The sequence below is a fragment of the Danio rerio genome, chromosome 4 (genome assembly GCF_049306965.1).
Source record: "Danio rerio strain Tuebingen ecotype United States chromosome 4, GRCz12tu, whole genome shotgun sequence".
NCBI lineage: Eukaryota > Metazoa > Chordata > Actinopteri > Cypriniformes > Danionidae > Danio > Danio rerio.
The window spans coordinates 70066448-70082333 of record NC_133179.1 but is presented as its reverse complement, the minus strand read 5'-3'; the positions used below and the strand labels follow the sequence as shown (position 1 = coordinate 70082333).

Below are 15886 nucleotides of genomic sequence, written 5' to 3'. Positions count from 1 at the left end.
ACGGGAGAAAACTAGATGACATGAAGGTGAGCACTACAACACAATTAATTTAATGTTTTGGTTAACTAATTTTTCAAAAAGGCTACAGCTCTCTTGAGCTCAAAAGAGAAAAAGTGCAAAAGAAATTTGCCTTTAAATTAATTTTAGCAGAGATGCAGAGACGTTAGGGATTAATGTTAGAGTAGCCTAATAAAAATGTTCAGTTGGACACTGCATGGTCCCACAGTAGTTCATATTACAATTAATAATATTATTAAAAGCAATAAAATTGACAAAACAGAGAACCCTTTTTAATGTTTGCTTTCATTTTTATAAATGCACATTTTTTACCGTTATGATTTCACTTTATGTATTACCGGTTATATGAATAGTCTAATCGTGGGTTAGCATGCATGTGTAGGCATAGTTTGATGTCTTTACCTAAAACTTAAAAATAAATATATGTTCTTCATAATAAAACAGAAAGAAATAAGGAGAATAAATTTAATCCACTCAGTTGGTGCTGAAGCAATGATCCCTCTGCGTTAATAAACACGTAATGCGCGTTGCTTGCTTGGTTGGTGCTGTGTGTGTTTATACAGACAGCTTGTTATATAGGCTGTCTGGACAGCCCCCCCCCTTTCCCCTTCGTAAGCGGGAACGGGCACGGCGGATTGAAAACGGAGCGGGTCGGGCAGCGGGACAACGAATGCTGAACATAAGCGGGAGCGGTCGGGTTTGGACTAAAACCTGGCGGGTGCAGGCGGGAGCGGGATTCAAAATTCAGTCCCGCGCAGATCTCTACTCTGCACCTCCCGAAATGGCAGGATGAGTGCTCCTCAAATGGCGCATCATGGATGATGTATTATTGCACTTGGCTAGCTGCCTATTAAGCTGCGTTCACACCAGACGCGGCACGCGCATCAAGCGCGAGTGATTTACATGTTAAGTCAATGCAAACGCACGAATATACTTCCTGTGGCGTGATACGCACGAGTGGCGTGGCGGTAATGACGCGAATGGCACGGTGCGAATAGCGCGATACGCGCAAGGCGAATTGAGCGTTTTGCGCGTTTGATGCGCTTAACGAGCGTTTCGCGTGATCTCTCGAATATGAAAATCTGAACTTCAGCGGACATTAGCGCCGCGTTAACCAATCAGAAGCTTGCTCTTGTGGGGGCGTGATTGTGACGTAGAACCAGTTGATGGTGTCCCGGGGGAAATCCTCCAGGCGACACCGACAACAAGTCATCAAAGTAGGCTTGGCTCAGTCAGAAGCACCGCTGAAAGTCTCCGTCATCCAGGTTCAGTTTCTGGAGGAGTTTATGAGCTCACAGAGCTGGATGCACCTCTGAAAGCATGTAGTGGACTCAGATACAGTCCTAAAAGTATCGACGCTGTTTTTCATCCTTCATAAAGCACATCAACACTGTTATTTTCTTAAAAAAATCCATGTTAGCCTTTTAGCAAAGAAGCTACAGTCACCGGGAAGACAGAAGCCCTGCCCATCATGCGAATCCGCGTCTGTTCTGGAGTAAATTTGACACGCGAATGAAGCGAATTTGATGCGCGAATGAAGCAAGTTAACTCAAATGTTCACGCGGCTAATTACGCGCGAATAGCGCGTTCCGCGTCTGGTGTGAACACAGCATCACAATACATGCATCTCACTTTATTCAGTGTTTCCAAATGGAAATGCTCCCACACCACAGATGGACGGCATCTCTTGCGTGGAGCATCCATTACTATTCTATCTATCTATCTATCTATCTATCTATCTATCTATCTATCTATCTATCTATCACTATACACTAAGTTATGGATATGTATGCCTATATGGTTGTATGTGTATGCCTATGGATGTATATGTATGCCTATGTGGATGTATGTGTATGGATGTATATGTATGCCTATAAATGTATGCTTATTAATGTATCAGCAAATGTATCCTATAACTATTTATCAGTGTCTATATCCTGTCTATCAATAAAGTTTTAATGTAGCTTAAATATGCACTATAAATGTCACTAAATCGCAAAATATCTCTCCTCTCACAAAAGCCCACAAATTGAACGAGATAACACCATTTTTATCCTTTTTTTGAAATTAGATTTAGACATATGTGCGATTGTGATTTGTTTACAACCCTGTCAATCAAACGCTGATGGTATGCCACGTCCCGAAACACTTGGGCCGCCCTGATGCTTTGGATCTCTTTAGCCGCGTGACCTGGGTGTTTCGAATCACTTTAGTCACGTGACCCCGGTGTTTCGGATCATGCTTCGGTGAAGTGTTTCGAAACACTTGCGCTTCGGGATCTCGACACTGTGTCGAAACGTCAGTTTCGCATCAGCCATCCCTAGTTTATTGGCGGATAACAAAAAACTTTTCCAGGTGCACACCGCCACCTGCTGTACCGAGTTGTTTAAAGCGCTTCATACAGAGAGATATGTACTTTAAGGAAGGGAAATCAAAAAAAGAAAAAGATGACATTCGTCTTCAACCAACGTGTATCACCCTCATACAAAGACTAACAAAAGATTCCTAGATGTTAACATTTTATGTTGAAAAACTGTAATTTAAAAACAAAACATTGCAAAGTTTACATCTAAAATTGATGTCCAAAAAGAATAAAACCAGATCAAAAAAAAAAAAAAGTAGAAAACAAAGTCCTTCTGAAAAAAAAAAACAGCTGGTTGGCTGGTTTTAGAGGGGTTTTGGCCATTTCCAGCCTGGTCTTAGCTGGTCAGGCTGGGAGATGACCAGCTAAAACCAGCTTGACCAGCCTAGCCAGGCTGGAAGCCAAGCCCAAACCAGCTATGTCCAGCTTAAACCAGGCTGGTCAAGCTGGTTTTAGCTGGTCATTTTTTTAGCCTGATAAGATCTGATAAGATGATAAGATTCTGAAGATCAGGCTGGAAATGGCCAAAACCCCTCTAAAACCAAGCTGGTCAACCAGCTAAAGCCAGCCTAGGCTTGTTTAAGCTGGATTTTTTAGCAGGGAGACCTTTAAAATAATGTAAAAATTAAAAATAATATATATAAGGTTGTCACAGTATAAATACACACAACAATAAAACACTTTTACAGTAAAATAATTAAAAGTATTACCTAACAGGTTCAACACAAACTTCCATCAGTCCTCTTTAGTCGATAAAAAATATAATTGTGCATTCTAAGCTTGGCAGTTCAGCTTAACTAGACTGAACACAGCCAGACATCCCAAGTCTCCTGGAAGTTGCAGGAGTATCCCGCAAATGTATAGAGACACCCGGATGCTCGCAAATAACTGATAATCTCCCTGAAATCGCACGTCTTCTGCCCGGTCCTTAAATACGTCGCACACCCCTTTCCACCGCATCCCACCCAGCTCTTCAGGTACGTCGCGCGCAAATCACCCCCGCTGCTCTTCAGGTACGTCATGCGCAACTCACCCCCACCGCTCTTAAGGTATGTTGTGCGCAACTCACCCCCACCGCTCCTAAGGTACGTTGTGCGCAACTCACCCCCACCGCTCTCGCGGTATTTCGCACACAACTCACCCACACAGCTCTTCAGGCACCAACTATCCTGCAACCACCCGCAAATCAACTCTGTATCCCCCGGAAATTACTTTTCCCAACTTGGGATGTCTGCACAGCTTTCATTTGATAACTAAAGAAAAACTTTTCCCCAAGTTACCTTTTGCTATTTTGAGCCTGCAAGCTAGCAAATAAGTCATTATGGCTGTTTCTCAATATGCGTTCCTGTCTGTACTTGCGTTCTTGTGTCCTCGTGAAACGTCATCATCAATCGTCGCCAAAGTACTGTTCCAATTCAAAGTTCACATCTTGCCAAGTACAGATAAAATCCCCAGATGTGTACTTGCTCTGCCCCTTTGGCCAAGGATGCATCAAGAGGTGACTTGTGCGAACCTCAGGTATACCAGAATTCATTGCAGCGAAACCAGCAAACGCTAATGGTGGAGGAGAAAACCCGCACGGTTTTAAAAATACTCCTGTACTGTGTCACAAAATAAAGTTTTAAGAGTTTTTCAGACGAGAATGTAGTTGTTTTAAACTCGAATCGGCAGATTATTCACAAATATGGCGCGTCTTTGATGATGTGCCCTTAGGTTATGCGGACTCCGACTCCCAGCCTGCCAGCAGGAGCTCCAGGTGCTTTATATAATAATTTTATTGTTAATGTACAATAAAACCGATGAATCCATAGTGACGTAAGTTCGAAGATTGTTCGTGTCCTTGCATCCTCGGGAGTTCGTTCTTCCAAGTTTGAACTTGACAAGTCTTAACTTCCAAGGACACAAGTCCGAACTTTGCGTACTTGATATTTAGAAACAGCCTATATAATATATGCAATTTACACTAGTGACATCCAATTTCATGTTTGGATTTTACATATATATATATATATTTATATACTTATATTATATAATAATATATATATATATATTATAAAATAATATATATATTATATAATAATATATATATACTTATATTATATATTATATTATATAAGTATATATTTATATACTTATATTTATATATATATATTTACATATATATATATATATATATTTATATATATATATATTACATATATATATTTATATATATATATATATATATATATATATATATATAGCCCAAATCTTAAAAAGTTGGGACATTATAGAAAACACAAATAAAAAAAGACTTGCATTTCATTGCAGACAGTACAACAAACATTATTTAATGTTTTTTTTTAAATAAACACATTCCAATTTTGGTTCTTGCAACACATTTCAAAAATAAATGTAAAGCATTTACCACTTTGTAATATTGCCATTCCTTTTATCCACACTTAAAAGACATTTAGGGACTGAAGATGCCAAGTGATGAATTGTTTCAGGTGTCGTTTTATGCTAATTTTCCTTACAAACAAGTCTTAAGGAGGGCAACAGTACAGGGTCTTCGCTGTCGCATTCTGACCTTCAAAATGTGCCACACATTCTCTATTGTAGACAAGTCGGGACTGCAGACAGGCCAGTCAAGTACCTGTATCCTCTTCCTTTGCAGCCAGGACTTTGTAATGTGTGCGGGACGTGGTTTTGCATCGTCTTGTTGAAATATACATGGGCATCCCTGGAAAAGAAGGCAGCATGATGTGCTCCAAAATGTACTTTTCAGCATTAAAGGTGCATCACAGAAGTGCAAGTTACATTTGCCAAGGGCACTAACACAACCCCAAACCATGACAAACCCTGGCTACAGGTAACAGTCTAAATCAGGGGTGCTCAACCCTGTTCCTGGAGATCTACCTACCTGCAGATTAAAGTTCCAACCCGTATCACACACACCTGCCTGTAATTATCAAGTGCTGTTCAGGTCCTATCTAATTGGTTCAGGTGTGTTTGATCAGGGTTGGAGCTGAACTCTGCAGGAAGGTAGATCTCCAGGAGCAGGGTTGAGCACCCTTCTTTGGTCCAGAGCACACCGTGTCCACACCAAAAATAACTGCCTATCTTTGCTCCTAAAGGACTAGACCAGGCGTGTCCAAACTCGGTCGTGGAGGGCCGGTGTCCTACATATTTTAGTAAACCTTTTAGGCAAGTGTGTTGAAGTAAGTTGGCGGTAAACTATGCAGGACACCAGCCCTCCAGGAATACGTTTGGACACCCCTAGTCAAGAGCATGCCAAAGCAACAGTAGGAAATATATTCCTGACTGTAAAAGTCATGTTGGCCTATCAGAAGCCTCAGAAAAGGGTTCTGGTTGGCTGTCAACAATATATGTTCTGAAACTAAGGAATAATTGTCTGTATTAGTTTACATCAGAGATGCTCGTCCCTGTTGCCGGAGCTCTACCTTCCAACAGAGTTCAGCTCCAACCCTGATCAAACACACATCCAATTAATTAGGAACTGAACTGCTCTTGATAATTACAGGCAGGTGTGTTTATGATATGGGTTGCAACTTAAATCTGTAGGAATGTAGATCTCCAGGAACAGGGTTGACCACCCCTGGTTTACATGTTACATTAGCACAGATATTAGAAGTATTTTGGTGATGTTGGCCATTGCACAGACATCTTGTAAACAATAGAGATTGCAGTGCACAAAGGAACACAAAGAATCGACAAGCCAAATCTTAAGATTTTGCTAGCTAAATGTGTATTTCATCTTGTTATTTCAATCTACGTCCCAAAATCTACATCCCAAACTCGGTCCTGGAGGACCGGTGTCCTGCAAAGTTTAGTTCCAAGTAAACTGCAGGACGCCGGCCCTTCAGGACTGAGTTTGGACACCCCTGATCTGAAGCTTAGCTTATTTGCAGTACTGTGATTTGAATATATTTTTATTTCCTTTAGGAAAGAGAGACTGCTTTATAAATCTGAATAAAAGTGTGTGTGTGCAAGTATCCATTAGTGTGTGTCATGCGCTAATATGATCTAATATGTTTCCACACTGTTGGCAAACAAATCTCTTCTATCTAGCGTGAATTCTCATGTAGTTTCTAAGGTTTTCTTATTGGGTGAATGTCTTTCCGCGGTGCTAGCAGGTGAACCGCTTTCTACATGTTGCGTTCGCATGTGTCTTTTAAGGGTCGCTTTTAAAATGTAGCTCATCCCACACTGTTGGCAGGTGTAAGGGTTTTCTCCAGTGTGAATTCTCATGTGGACTTTCAGGTTTCCTTTTCGAGTGAAACTTACTCCACACTCCGGGCAGATGAAGGTCTTCACTCCAGTGTGAAGTCTCATGTGTTCGTCAATACCTCCTTTTTGGGCAAAACTTATTCCACACTGTTGGCAGGTGAAAGGCTTTTCCCCAGTGTGAACTCTCATGTGGACTTTCAGGTTTCCTTTCCGATTGAAGCTCTTTCCACATTGTTGGCAGGTGAATGTATTCTCGCTGTTGTGCACAACCATGTGGTTGATAAGGTTTCCCCTTTGACTGAAATTTTTTCCGCACTGCTGGCAAGTGAATAGTTTTTCTCCAGTGTGAACTCTCATGTGAACGTTAAGGCTGCCTTGTTGATTGAATCTCTTTCCACACTGTTGGCAGCTGAAATTCTTCTCTCCGGTGTGAATTGTCATGTGGACTTTGAGGTTTCCTTTTTTATTGAAACTCTTTCCACACTGTTGGCAGCTGAAAGTCTTCTCTGCAGTGTGAATTGTTTGCAAGTTGAAATTACTGCTTTGTGAACTATGAAATGTACTTCCAGCTTCTTCCTCCGAAAACGTATTTTCAGTTTGGGAGATGTTAATTTTTTCTCCAGACATGAATTCGTGATCCTTCTCATCTAGATCGATTTCCACCTTGATGATATTCAGCTCTTGAATCTCCTCTTCTTTCACAGGCATCAGGTCTAAGGTGGAAAGAGAGCAACACAATTTAACCCTAATTTGATACAGAAGTCGGTTCATTCCGCTATTGGTGATCCCTGATGAATAAAGATACTAAGCCGAAAGAATGAATGAATAGATGTATCTTTCCAAAGTTTTGCATGACCTTGTGTCTACATCCACTGAGGGGTATAAAATCTCACAGCTGTGCAGATTGAAACACAGTCACTTACACTTATTCGCGTATAAACTTTGTAACAGGTGTCATCCTGCAGGATTATTGTAACAATTGGTTTTGCTTTACTCTAACCCTTGCCTAACTCAGCTAATTTAGCAGACTTCACAACAAGCTTGGCACTCCAGATGGAACCTCACTATTGAGTAGTTGGAAAATCAGGGTTGGTGTCGGTATACAACCACTCAAGTCTTGCTACTTTCATACACAGCTGATTGATACTGAGGTTGATGACACCAAAAACACGGGCAAGTCAATTCTTGCACCTTATGGGGAGAAAAGATTTATTCTTGGAAATGGAAAGAATCTACAAATGTCAAGAAAAACAATTGATTTAGATTTTGAAGTTTTCTGAACTGACTTAACTTTTGGCATAATTTTTCTGAGAGGAAATTGGCCCTTCAGATGAAAAAGCAAGTCACAATGCGCAAATCTCCTTTGATATATTGAGATAAGGAATATGGAGGACAATGGGTTCAGGTGTGATGCAAAAACTCAACTTCCGATGGTACCGAACGCAATCTTTTTCCATCTCTCATGGACATACAATGAACAAAGTTACCAACTCAATGTCAGATCCGAGATATGGCGACGATTCAAGAGAAGGAAATGAGTGGCAAATATCAGTGTTTATCAGTTGTGGACAAATGAAACACAAGGCTTGAAGGGTTGTATACTGACACCAACCATGATTTTCAATCCACTCAATAGTGAGGTCCCATCTGGGGCGCCAATTTTGTAGTGGATGTCTGCTAAATTGACTGTGTTAGGCAAGGGTTAGAGCATGGGTTCCCAAACTTTGTCCTGCAGACTTGGCTTCAACCCCAACTAAACATACCTGAATCGACTACTCAAGCTCTTTTTGTATACTAGAAACTTCCAGGCAGGTGTGTTGAGGCAAGTTGGAGTTAAATCTGCAGGACCCCGGCCCTCTATGACCATGCTTGGGCACCCCTGGGTTAGAGTAAAGCAATAAAATTGTATTACAATAATCTTTCCGTATTATTAAAGGAAGCTGGAAAAGGAGGTTGGAATGAAGACAATCAAGGAAGAGGTGGCAATAAATCCTATGTTTGTCACTGACAATGGTGTAACTCAAACGTTTTATGAAACCTGAAGATTTGCATTGCACTGCACATGTACATGAAGAGGATGATTAAGGGTATGATAAACTATGGTTGCGAAACTTCGAAAATCCACAAATGTTGGAACTATTTTGTTACAATATGTAGATGTCTCATAGGGGTCCAAACAAAAAAGAATGTTAGCTGAGATGCTGGAGGCTAGATTGGGTACAAAAACACTTAAGAGTAAATACATTGGAAAAATGTGGCTGATTCCAGCGTTATGGACGTGACATTTGCAGTAAAAAAATGAAACGTTTATACTCAGAGAAGGTATATGTTAACAGTAAATTGAAATATGTTTATTTTTTTAACCCCTTAACCATGGAGTTCAGGCATCAAAAAATATCAGTCTATGCAGGTGTTTTATATTTAAAATGATGGCAAAATGAATGCGTTACGGACGTGACAAAAAAAAGACATGAGTTTTGTGAGTTGACATACTTTGTGAAAATTCTGTGAATAAAAATGCAGAAGCCAAAAAAAATATAACAGTCAAAAGGATAAGAGTTGGCTCTGCATGGGACATATATAATTTGTTTTGTTTAGTTTTTCAGTTTTGCATTAATGAGGTAGAACTATCGTTACGGACGTGACTTGTCTTCGTTACGACTGCTCTGAAATTGACTGTTGACACATTATGAAAATCAGATAAATGCTTTCAAAACTTTAACAAAGACCTTTTTGTGGATATCTGTTAGGTGTGTAAACCAAGAAACGTTAACCTCTGAGACATCTGAATGGTAAGGTTGCACTATTTAATCAAATTAGATATATTCTTGTTAAATTAAATTCGTATTAAGGCATGCATGTTGTTAAAGGTTAACGCACGTTCAAATGTCAATTCGGAAACAATGATGTATGCATGGTGCTTTTTTTTTTTTTACTCTTAATGACATAATTGGCATAATGATGGCATAATCAGCTACAATATGCTTATAGCATCAGCTCCTGATGTTTCCAGACGAACTTGAATGATGCCCGATTGTTAGTGCGCAAGTCCGTGTCTGTGTGGAGAATGGTGTCAAAATCTAGCGTCACAGTTATGGCACTATTTTATTTGATTACAAAGTTAATTCCAGAGATGCGTTTGAACGATTATCGATTCAATAAATAGTTTCATTTGTCCACTCTATGCGCTTGCTTTCGTTGTCTCATCTGCAGTTGCACAATGTCCATACAGAAAACGGGGTAAGGGAGTAGCCTAAGCTTTATTAGGCTGGCTTGTCAAAGCCAGACTACTGAAATGCTATATAAACGTAGTATTCTTCTTCTGAGACTATAAAACAAAACGCATCTCCTCCTAGAGCTTTCAAGCTATTACCACCAAACTCACTCCAGACCTCCGAACTATTCTGACTCGGGTTGCTATATCTCCTCAGACTGATCTGACTTTCGGTTTTTCAAAAAACGTCCTGGGACTGTTGGAAAAATCCCATAGACTTAACATTGGACCAAACTTTGTGACCTCGTAACTCTGCGTCAGACTGTCGCACAGAACTCTAACTAGGCTAATTTAACTCAGACTATCAAACTGCTAATAACTGATCACCTTTAAACTTTCTAGCCATGCCCTAGCAACCACTTTTGGACCCTAGAAACTGTCCCATAGACTTCCATTCAAAAGACTCTCATTGACTTAACATGGGATCAAACTTTGTGAGCTCATAACTCTGCATCAGACTGTCCTACAGACTAATGGCTGAGCTCATTTAACTCCGACTACCAAACTACCAATAACTGATGAGCTTTTAACTTTCTAGCCACACCCCTAACTACCACATACTGCACCCTAGCAACTGTCCCATAGACTGTAATTAGCTGTGCAATAAAATGCTAATAATTCTAACATGCTAATGACATGCCAATCATGCTAGCAACATGCTACCCATATGCTAATTATGCTAATGACATGCTAATTCATACTGGAAACATGCTAATAACATGGTTATTCATACTAGAAAAATGCAAATAACATGCTAATTCATACTAGAATAATGCTAATAACATGCTAATTCATGCTAGAATCATGCTAGAAACATGCTAATGCATGCTAGAATCATGCTAGTAACATGCTAATGCATGCTAGAATCATGCTAGTAACATGCTAATTCATGCTAGATTCTTGCTAGTAACATGCTAAATCATACTAGAATCATGCTAGTAACATGCTATTTATACTTTTTCAAACTGTTTTTAAACTAAATAAACTATTACCAACAGGCTTTGTCAAGCCAGCCTCAAAGTTTGTCTCGACGAACTTTACTGTCTAGTTATTAAATGTTTTGTGTAGGCTATGTTAAACAAGCACAGAAAAAAGGCGCTGGTTATAGGTGTGTACAATGCATGACTATAATGGTTATAGACTGTTTATAACCGATTGTGTAAAAATATTGAATGAATTATTACCAATCCTATATCGAATATAATACTCCTATAGTGTATAGTTCAAGCTTAGATCAATATTAAGATTTTAACGTTATTTTGCCGTCTGTAATATAATTTTAATAAGCACTCAAGCGCAGTTGTCGGGTGATGGAAATCTTTGAAAATTATGTTTTAATTTTAACGTGGGTTAAAACAGGTTTGAAAATTGCTTAGGTGTTGGATAAAGTGGTTGGAAAATTAATTGTGTCGCTTTGATAATTTATCTTTACAAATAGTTAATCAGTAAATAAAATAAAAACATATTTATGTTTTGCATGAAATGAAAACTCTGCTGGAGTCGGCGCATGCCTGCAGCGAGACGCGCACGCATTATGAGCAACAGGAGAAGACCAAATGCAGGGAGATTGTTGCTTCATGAGCGTTGGAATGAAGAAATATTGAGCGGTCCTCAAATCTGCGAGTGGCCTTGTGCAAGTATGCAGAAATAATTAGCAGATTTAACGTTATGGAGATATTCACGGGTTACAAAACAAACGTGCTTCTGCGTGAAGTGTTCAGGTACGAAATGTTTTATTTAATGTTTGCTTTTGCGCATTCATCTGCGACATGATTTGTGTTGATCACGCGGTTTATTGACATTTGTTGTTTATGCACCAAATTTCCACTTTTTAAAGATTTCGTGCTACAATGTAGTCTTTACAGAGCGATCAAGACAGTGCTGAGAAAACAAATTTTAAAAGGATAAATGCTATGACTGTCTTGGCAGTTTCTCGTGAAAATAATTTTCTACAAAATCACAGCTACGTAGCTACGCACGTCCACACAAACCTAACGAAATTTACAAACGTTTAACCAATCTGCGCTTTTAAACTATTCCAGTAAATCATTCATAGTGAATCACTTTTATCACAGAGAATGTTTTGAACGAATCTGAACAAATGATTCAGTGACTTGGTATGGAAGGGATAGAGACTTGGCGCCACCCACTGGAGTTTTTTATAAATTAAAAATTAGGTAATATTTCGATATTCTCTTTCTCATGTTTGGAATGATGTTTGTCAAAGTAATTGCAATATTAGCCAGTGCATTACAGTCTGCATGTTATTTATTGTTTCAAAAGATTACCTTTATTATTTGGGTTTAAGAAAGGATGGTATTTGGGTGAAGATTGGATGAAGACAAAACAAAGTCCAAAAAAAGGTGAGCATAAAGTACATCAAATATGTTAGTTTATTGAACATGTAATAATAAATAGCGCCAACAATTAATCATGCAAACTTTTTTTTACATTGGCCAACATCTAGCCGTATGAATATTGTGGTAAGAAGAGATAACAGATGCCTAAAAAAGGTAAGCATGCAGTGAACACAAATCTTATGAACAAATATTTTTAAATAAGGAATTTCAAAAAAGTTGGTTGTAAATGAAGATGTTTTTAAATATTATAACAATGCTGAATTTATCAAATATAAATGTGTATGTTATAAATAAAATCATGCCAAATGGGCCTAAATAAACAAATAAATATGTACAAATATTATTAATCAGATGACGTTTGTTTTTGCCATGTTTTAATCTGCAAAAACCGCCTCTTCAAAGTGATACCTTCATCTGTTGTCAAATTTTTGGATTGAGTCTCAATAACTTGGTCAGGTGTCACCCAAGATTTATCTTCCTTCACAGGTAAGATGTACACAAAACCAGCGCCGTCGTTCTTTCGTAGGAACCGTATTTCCAGTGCACCCTGGTCTTGGTTATTTGACAGTCCAACAAACAGCCTGACAGATTTGTGTGCTTTGAACTGGACCAAGACACAGTCTCCAGTTTTTATGTTTTTCGCACCTGTTGACTGATGCTCAGCTGAGTGCTCTTCGGGAATAGCAGTCAGGATTTCTGAGTTCAGAAATGTATGGACTAGTGCTGTCAATCGATTAAAAAAAATTTAACTAATTAATCACACCTTTTTAAAAATAATAATCACGATTAATCGGATTTAAAATACTGAAACTTGTAATTTTGGCTATTTAAATGTAAAATTAATGTAAACGCAAGACAAAAACTATTTAAATTCAAAATATAATTGTTTAATAGAATTTTTGTTTAACTTGTAACACAGATTTCTTCATGTAAACAACAAACCCACAATAAACCATCAAGATCCTGGCTTGACAGCCATATTTATTACAGAAATGAAAACACAGGCATGTTAATGACATTTAAATTTCAAAATAATCAATGCCAATAAAGAAAACATTGATTTCCATGTTGGATTCTAAGTGGACTGCAAAAAAATGCCAAAATACAGGAATTGCAGATATGGAAAATGAAAAATTATAATAATAAACTATAGAATGCAAACTGTTGCACTCATTGTAAAGTTTTATTGCTGTGAGTTGAGAACATTAATTATAGAGTAGAAACAATTTTGCTTAATCCTCCTTTACATTCATCCAGTTGCTAAGACTAGGAGTATCCCGCAAGTGCACAGAGACTCCCAAATGCCCACAAATGAATGATAATTTCTCGCAAACCGGTCGTTAAATACATTGCACACCCCTCTCAGATACGTCGCTCACTCCACCTCTGACACCACTCAACGCGCTGCAGACATTTTGGCCCCAACGGCCTTCCATACTGGAGCGACTCCCCTCAGATTTAACACGCATGATCACGTTCATCAAATTTGCTTAAACTAAGCGTCCTAAAGTATTACTGTATTTCACAAGGATTCTGACACAACAACGCGAAGCATACGCTTTTGTTGCGTTTAATGAGGAAACATGCACAACTTGGAGGGCTCATGCTGAAAGGCAGAGTAATGCCCTGTCTTTGACAGCTCGCGACTTCACCAGACGTTATGAGTCCATTTACATAAGACACCAATACTCCGATTTTAATATGATTAAGATAATACTCTTGTTAAAATTCTACCATGTAGCCTTAAAAGGAACCTTACCTTAATGGAACACCGAGTCATGAAATGCGGAGGATTTTCTTTCTGTTCGCCATGCGGTATCAACTTACAACAGAAGTCGAAAGTTAAAAATGAAACACCTGAAATTGCATGAAACTCTGGATAACCTTTTATGCAACTAATTGTTTTATACTGGAACTTGCCTTCAAAAAGTGCTTCCTTGGTCTTATCCACATTTCTTGCATGTTGAACACACATCCACCACAACAGGAAGTAAAAAAAACTGCAACTGCGTTAATTGCGTAAAAAAATTTTAACGCGGTAATTATTTAAAATTAATTGCATGCGTTAACACGTTAATTTTGACAGCGCTAGTATGGACACTAGATTGTTCTGCTTCAGAGTAGGGGGGCGCGGGAGAGGATAAGTGTTGAGGTAGAAAAAGGCATAAAAATGCTCCACTATTATATAGGGCTGTACAATTAATCGAAAATCCGATTTCGATTTCAAACGGTTATCAAAAAGCATTAATCGCGATAAACGATTGTTGCATCATATACCGCCACCTTTCCAGTTGTACACGTGGTGCTCTTAAAAGCGCGAAAGAGCGCGTGCTTAAGTGTGTGTGCAGCACGCGCACTCAGTCAAGCCTGATTTATACTTCTGCGTCAGGTGACCGGCGTAACCCACGGCGTATGCAACGCGCGTGGCTGTGCATTTATACTTCTGCGCGCTGTCTCTGTCGGTCTGCATTAACACTTCTGAAACGCTAGTTGGCAGTGAGGTGTAAATGTTCCTCTGTGTCGAGTTTCTTCGCTTCTGTTTTGCTTTTCCTGAACACTTCTGGGATGTACAAGTGGCTCAAACTCGCTCATTTTGAGGCAGGAACCGGCGGACGTGCAACAACTTTAACTATGAGGTAAACACAAAACAAAAATTTCCATCCGGAGCTCCTTCACGGGACTCCACACTTGTAAACAATCGCTCGCGGCATTCGCGCGGCTCTCGGTCCCGCCCAGACTCGTCAGCGCTACCAAGCTGACCAATCACAGAGCTTATACGCGTCGTTGCGACGTGTAGTTACAATTTTTGAGAGGTGCACGTCAGTGACGGCCACGGCGAAGGGCTATGCGTCAGCGCCGTAGCATACGCCGACGTTTGACGCAGAAGTATAAATCAGCCTTCAGAAGCATGTGGCCGGTCTCATTCGCACACTGAGACGAGCAGAGGAGCGCAGACATCTATAGTCATTAACGTGAGCGCTTTAATGGTCAAATAGGTGTCAAAACGCGGTGTTTAGTGATTATTTATATTAACCCTCATTTGTGTAATAAACAAACGAGTTGAGGATCAAAAGACACGTGAAAGAGAAACCAAAGAGACAGCGAGAAATATTCCTACTGCCCCCTGTTTCTATCATTAGCCGCATTTCCACTATCAGGCCAGTGCGAGCCAGGGCTTATATCGGGCCAGGCCGGGCCAATCGCCCGGGAGGTTGAGCAGTGAGGCCGAAATCATGTCGCGTTTGCACTGTGGGGCTAGTAGCTCGCAGCGCGTCAGTAAACCCCGCCCCCAGAACATCCCCCAAATCGAACGTCACTCAAACCGCCCACTTCAGCGAGAATCATGCAGATAAAGCACACCACATTATCACGAAACTATTAAAATTAGGACAACCAAAACAAACAAATGACACGATACTGTACAGCAGTACAACGCATGTCTATACGCACATGCCTGTGTGCTTTCATTCATCATATTCATTTACTCGCCGACCGACTGGCATCGAAATCCTGTGGTCTTGCCACCAACGGAGGGACCTAGCACAGGGAGCGCACACATCCATAATATAACACCACATATATAAAATTCTCCGTTAATAACTCGATATAAAATGTATTTTATAACATCCTCTAGACAGACGC

General features: G+C 39.6%; 1 protein-coding gene across 12 annotated transcripts in view; it reads right to left on the bottom strand.

The window, feature by feature from the left end:
- Positions 1-4689: 4689 nt before the first annotated feature.
- si:cabz01069022.1 overlaps positions 4690-15886 on the bottom strand; it is a 29466-nt gene continuing 18269 nt past the window's right edge. For 2 of the 12 annotated variants that reach the window (XR_012402631.1, XR_012402627.1), the window contains 2 exons: positions 5977-7323; positions 4690-5266 (listed from right to left, as the gene is read on the bottom strand). Coding sequence is in view for 4 of the 12 variants with exons in the window: in XM_073948882.1 (XP_073804983.1) it covers positions 4893-5102; positions 6668-7323 (866 nt within the window). In the remaining 8 variants the exon portion in view is untranslated. Of the gene's footprint in view, positions 7324-15886 lie in introns of all 12 variants that reach the window. The other 10 variants (XR_012402632.1, XR_012402628.1, XR_012402633.1 and 7 more) reach the window with 6 other exon arrangements.